Source organism: Malaclemys terrapin, chromosome 1 (genome assembly GCF_027887155.1).
Source record: "Malaclemys terrapin pileata isolate rMalTer1 chromosome 1, rMalTer1.hap1, whole genome shotgun sequence".
Taxonomy (NCBI): domain Eukaryota; kingdom Metazoa; phylum Chordata; order Testudines; family Emydidae; genus Malaclemys; species Malaclemys terrapin.
Window position 1 is genome coordinate 220,025,252 of NC_071505.1, and position 6,000 is coordinate 220,031,251.

The 6,000-nt window shown below is 46.8% G+C and overlaps 1 protein-coding gene across 1 annotated transcript in view; it reads right to left on the reverse strand.

Moving 5' to 3' along the window:
• FRMPD4 (FERM and PDZ domain containing 4) overlaps positions 1-2,882 on the reverse strand; it is a 453,075-nt gene extending 450,193 nt beyond the window's left edge. The window contains exon 1 of the mRNA XM_054007791.1: positions 2,264-2,882. Within this exon, the coding sequence (XP_053863766.1) occupies positions 2,264-2,304 (41 nt within the window). The 5' untranslated portion in view covers positions 2,305-2,882. The remainder of the gene's footprint in view (positions 1-2,263) is intronic.
• Positions 2,883-6,000: the final 3,118 nt, after the last annotated feature.

The window sequence follows — 6,000 nt, forward strand, 5'->3', positions numbered from 1 at the left end:
CCAGGTTGCAGAGAACCCCACTCCGTCCAGTGGGAAGGAGTCCACTGTGCAAGTGGGATCAGCACCTCCAGCCTGGGTGGCTTCGTTTCGGGGGAGGGAGGGGTTATGCTGTCCCTTAACTAGAGCCTTTTGGGGTGGGAGCTGCCCCCTGCTGGTGCCCAGGTCCCACTGTGGTTGAGCTGAGTGGCTCGCTGTTCAGGGGTGCTAAACTGGGGTTCCCTCCTCTCTTGAGCCTTAGGCAGCTGGTGCCAACCCACTCACGAAGGGCCACTGGGAAGGGCAGCCCCATCTGGGGGTATCACTCTGAAGCCCCAAGCTGGGGTCTGCCCTGTGAGCCTCTGCCCCGGAGTTGGGGGTTGCAGCAGCTGGGGAGATGCTGGGGACTCTGCCACAAATTCCTGGGCATGTTGGGGGTGCACACTGAAGTTTTGCCTAGGTTGGCAGATTGTCTTGAGCTACGTCTGATCCTTAACCACTGCCTGCTCTGTCCATTTGATTTGAACTCAAGTGTGACATTTACTGCAAGAAAGGGTTTGTTAACCCCGGGTCCTGAACAAAGAAGCTAAATAATTAAATATATCTTGAAACAAAAATCAGATGCCATATTACTCCTTAGGATCTTGTCTATACTAAATAAAATTTTCCCTAAAATGTTCCACAATTGTTACCACTGATGCAGTTCCCCCAGTGGTAGTAAGAGTGAGAGTGGTGGTGTAGACCAGGTTCAGGAGACTGTCCGTGTTTTAACCATCATGTCAGGTAAACTTGTTCTGAGCAAAGTTAGACAGCCAGGTAGTTCGAATAGTAGCGGTTGTTCTATACTAGCACTCCCTTAAGTAGATTTTTGATCATGGTAGCAACAGTGGTAAATTTAGGGCAAAAGGCTTGAGTAAACACAGATTATAACATCACACAACTTCAGTCCACCCAGTGCTTGCTATAAAAATCATTTTATAGAGTTTTATAGAACAATCATTTTGACAAGGACTGTACGTGTATGCCACAGAAATAACATATATGCTTCATTTCTACAACAAGCCCTCCCCTCCTCCAATGGCATTCCACTTCAGAAATGGCAAAGGCCAGTGCTAACCACTAAACCATGAGAATTCAAAACACTCATAGCTACTCTGATGCAAAGCGAAATCCTTTAGGAAGATTATCTGCACCAAAATCAGGAAAATCCTGCAACTACAGCACTTTTATACTCCATCTTTGAGAAATAATTTGGTTTCCCATAACTCTTTTCTCAGTAATACTTACTATACATTATTTTTAACCATGGGGAAAATGTTTTCAGTGGGGGGGGGGGGGGGGAATTCAAATTGTGCATGTGTCTCTGTAGCCTTGGGCCTAACGACTATCTAGAGACAGTTCCTTCCACACCTAGAGGCCAGCATTCTGTTGACAGTGAGAGAAAAATTCTTTGGAAGGAAAAATATTTAAATCAGACACCAGCTCAAGCAACCAGATGTGTGCACCTGACAAGAAAGGGCTAAAAAAAAGACCACATTCACTTACTCCCTGGGGTTTATGTGTGATGGTACAAGGCAGCAATTCCAATCTGATTATGATTTCACAGCGTCTCTTTAAAAATCACCTCTATTGTGTCTGAGATTTTGTAGAGCATGAAAGTGGTTCGCACTAAACTGAGCACCATACTTCACAGCACAAAAGTCAATAAGTCTTAAATAGATTGCGTTTGGTTTGGGGAGACTGTCAATCACGGTGTGTATTTTGAAAATGCTGCTCTGCTATCTGTCCAACCTATCCGAAGTTCCACGTCAACCCCCACAGGGGTAAGTAACTGTTGCCTACAGCTACTTCCCCGGCTAGAGCACCCTCACAGCTGTTTGCAACCTGAAAGGAAACTAAAGGCAGAGCGCCGGCTTCACATTTTCAAACAGTTTGAACCACTGATCGCCCATTAACAACAACAATTTTTCATCACAGCCCAAGACTCAGAACCCCACCAGCTTTATCTTCGCAGCAGCCTTGGGACACTTTTTTTTTTTTTTCACGATCCCACAGCAGGTGCCAGGGGGAAAACGCCATAAGCCATCCCCAGCCAAACCCCAGGACCTCAGCCCCAGTGTCAGGTAAGCGGAATGCTGCAGCAGCTCTGGCGGCGGGGTTTGCTAAAGCCCCCTGGCATGGTCTTTCCGCCCCCCAACCCCCCGGGGGTCAGCAGCCAGGGGCCGGCACTGCAGCGGGGCGCGCACAAGGGGGGCTGGCTGCTAATGGAAAGGGAGCAGCAACCTACCCCGAGAGCTTTGCAATCTTCACAAAGCTGAACACATCCATCCATGCAGGCAGCGAGCTGTGCCCTCGGCTCGCTCACTCCAGCGGCAGCAGCCCCATGGTGGGGAGGAGGTGGTGCCCGAGTCTCCAGCAGCAGCAGCCCTTGCGGAGGAAGGCGCTGGCGGCAGAAGCTGCTACCCCCCTCCGGCCGGGAGCTGGGCGTGCAGCATCTCGGAGCAGCAGCAGCATTGAACTGCGGGCAGCCCCCGCCCGGGGAAACTCAGAGGCTGAATGGCTGGGGAGGAGACGCTTCAGCTCAGGCCCCCGCCGCTCTGTGCGCCCAAGCGGCGGGAGGCGGCAGCGCTCAGGAGCCCGCTAGTGCTTGCGGTACCCCCCAGAGCAAAGAGCTGGGGGAGGGGGAGCCTCTCTGCCAGTGTCTCCCCCGCCTGGGGGTGGGCGCAGCCGGAGAGGGCGGCAGCAGGAGAAGCAAGCGCCGCACGCTGGTTCCCTCCGTAGCCGGCGGCTGCCTGCTCCCCACCCCACCGCGAGCTGCCTGGAGCTGGCCCGTGCAACAGAGCCTCCCACAACGCAGCCCGGGGGAGACAGCGTGCGGTGCAGGCACCGGGGAGGGAGGAGAGATGATGGAGAACACACACCCCCAGGCTGGGGAGGAGGCACTTGCTCCTTGGGGCGGGGGGTGGAGGAGAGGCGCACTTGTGCTATACACTGCAAGAGAAAGGCACCCTCTTGAAGGGGCCCATTCCATGAGGTGGGGCAGGGAGAAGAGGAGGAGCCCAGCTCAGAATCCACTTGGCAGGCAGGAGAGACGTCGGGGGGATCCTACCCCCCTATACAAAACATCTGCCTCCCCAAAGGACTCCTGCTCACCAGTCACCCCTCTCCCACAGTACTGACCTTTCTCCCTTTGTGGTAGGGGAGGGACCTGGTGGCCTTCTTGGCCATCACATGAAGCACTAAGCATAGACCACATGCTGAACTTGGACTGTTGACCCAATCTGGTCTAGGAAATTGTAAGTATGGAGAGAGGTAAATAGTGGTGTTCCCCAGGAGTCTGTACTGGGACCAGTGCTGTTCAACATATTCATAAATGATATGGAAAAAGTGGTAAACAGTGAGGTAGCAAAATTTGCAGACGATACAAAATTACTAAAAGTAGTTAAGTCCCAAGAAGACTGTGAAGAGTTACAGATGGATCTCACAGAACTGGGTGACTGGGCAACAAAATGACAGATGAAATTCAATGTTGATAAATGCAAAGTAATGCACATTGGAAAACATAATCCCACCTATATATATAAAATGAGGGGGTCTAAATTAGCTGTTACCACTCACGAAAGAGATCTTGGAGTCATTGTGAATAGTTCTCTGAAAACAACCACTCAATGTGCAGTGGCAGTCAATAATGCTAGCAGAATGTTGGAAATCATTAAGAAAGGGATAGATAATAAGACAAAATATCATATTGCCTCTATATAAAGCCATGGTATGCCCACATCTTGAATACTGCATGCAGATGTGGTCACCCCATCTCAAAAAAGATATATTGGAATTGGAAAAGTTACAGAAAAGGGCAAGAAAAATTATTAAGGGTATGTAACAGCTTCCATATGAGCAGAGATTAATAAGATTGGGACTTTGCAGTTTGGAAAAGAGACAACCAAGGAGGGATATGATTGAGGACTATAAAATCATAGAGAAGTGTGGAGAAAGTAAATAAGGAAGTGTTATTTACTCCTTTTCATAACACACAAACTAGAGGTCACCAAATGAAATTAATAGGCAGCAGGTTTAAAACAAACAAAAGGAAGTATTTCTTCACACAATGCACAGTCAACCTATGGAACTCTTTGCCAGAGGATGTTGTGAAGGTCAAGACTATAACAGGGTTAAAAAAAGAACTAGATAAATTCATGGAGGATAGGTCCATCAATGACTATTAGCCTCTGTTTGCCAGAGACTGGGAGTGGGCAGCAGGGGATGGATAACTTGGTGATTGCCTGTTCTGTTCATTTCCTCTGGGGCACCTGGCATTGGCTGCTGTCAGAAGACAGGATACTGGGCTAGATGGACATTTGGTCTGACCCAGTATGTCCATTCTTATGTTCTTAAGTATGCTCAGGAGCATGGCCCTCCCATTCTCATGCTAGGAGGGAGAGGGAGTGCACATGGGCAGTAATCAGTTGCTCACACTGCTGTGATATGATTTTTGCATCAGCCACACAAATGACAGTTTAAGAAAAGAGGTCACACTGGTTAAGATAAAACATTGCAAAGCAGTTTCATGGGGATTTAGTTTAAATTAAGAGCATTCCCTGTTAAAGCATTTGGGAAATGGGACAACTGATTCTTGTGTTATAGCATACCAGAAGCCCACATAGAAGAGACACAGCCTTGATCCCTAGTCCAGCAAGTGGCTTCCAACAAATGTAAGGGTCCAACCTCTCAGAGCCATTTGCAGGATCAAGGCCTTGGCTTCTAGTGAGGGAGCAGAACAGGAAACTGGGAAAATTCACCCACAAATGTACCTAAAGGCATGCTTCCTGGAATTTCCCACCATGGGAATGTATTTTCTCCTCCTCTGTATTTTTCTCTGCTTCACAATTTCAATTGCTAAATAAACTGATATGCTCTTTACCCCACAGAGTCCGATTCTTTTTGAGCAGCTTTCCCTCAACTCCCACACTAACCAGGAATTTCACAAGTGACAACAGAGCACAATAGGTAGACTCTAAAAGCCAGAAAAAAAACAAGGCACCATTTTTTATATTAACTTTTACTGGTACTAGTACAAAAAAGAACAGGCAGTACGAACACTCTGCGTGACTCAGGTTTCAAACTATTCTTTTAAAACAGAAACAAAGAATGATTGATTGTCTGTTTACATTGTGAGAACACTGAACAACTGGCACAAAATCACTTGCTGATCTACCATACGTGTGCGTGATAGCTGCACATTTTAAAATGTGTAATGAAGTATTTTATGCTAAGCATATCAAAACATTTATTGCTTTCCTACATGCTACTTACATTCATTTAGAATTATACCAAACTTTAAGTAATTGAAGAATCTGTGCCTGCCAGTCACACTACTCTATTGATTGGCAAATGTTACAAAGATAATGCAATTTCAGCTGGTTAGAAACCAGTTTTTAAAGGTATTATTTATATAACCTCAAAGCAGGCTAGGCAAACAGTAAGGAGCAAGGTATTACAAACAAAGGCCCAGATCTTGCAAGGCTTAAGTATGTGCTAAACTTTACACACTATGAGTCCCAAATAGTACTAATGAAGCTGATGGAACTACTCACAATATGTAAAGTTAAGCACATGCATACATTTTTTTCAGGATCAGAGCCAAATTATCAAATTACTATTTTACAATTTGAAGCCTAACACAAAGGTGGCTTTACAGCATAGTGGTGAGGGCCAAAGAGAACCATGAACCAGGCAGACTTGGGGATGAAGAACCAGACACTGAAATGCCTGGTGTCTCATGATCTGCTTGTGAGGAACCAAGATGTAGATGCTACAGGGGAGATGGCAGATTAACAAGCTGGTCAGGATGAGAATAATCATCTGATAAGAAGCCATCTACACCAGTTATGCAGCTTCTTATTGTTACAAGTATTGATGGAGACTGATTTTTCAGGCTTATGGCCAGGAAAGCTATTTCAATAGCCTTAATTGATACGCTATATGCTTTTATAGATTCAAAGGAGGGTGAAAGTGTTCACCCTG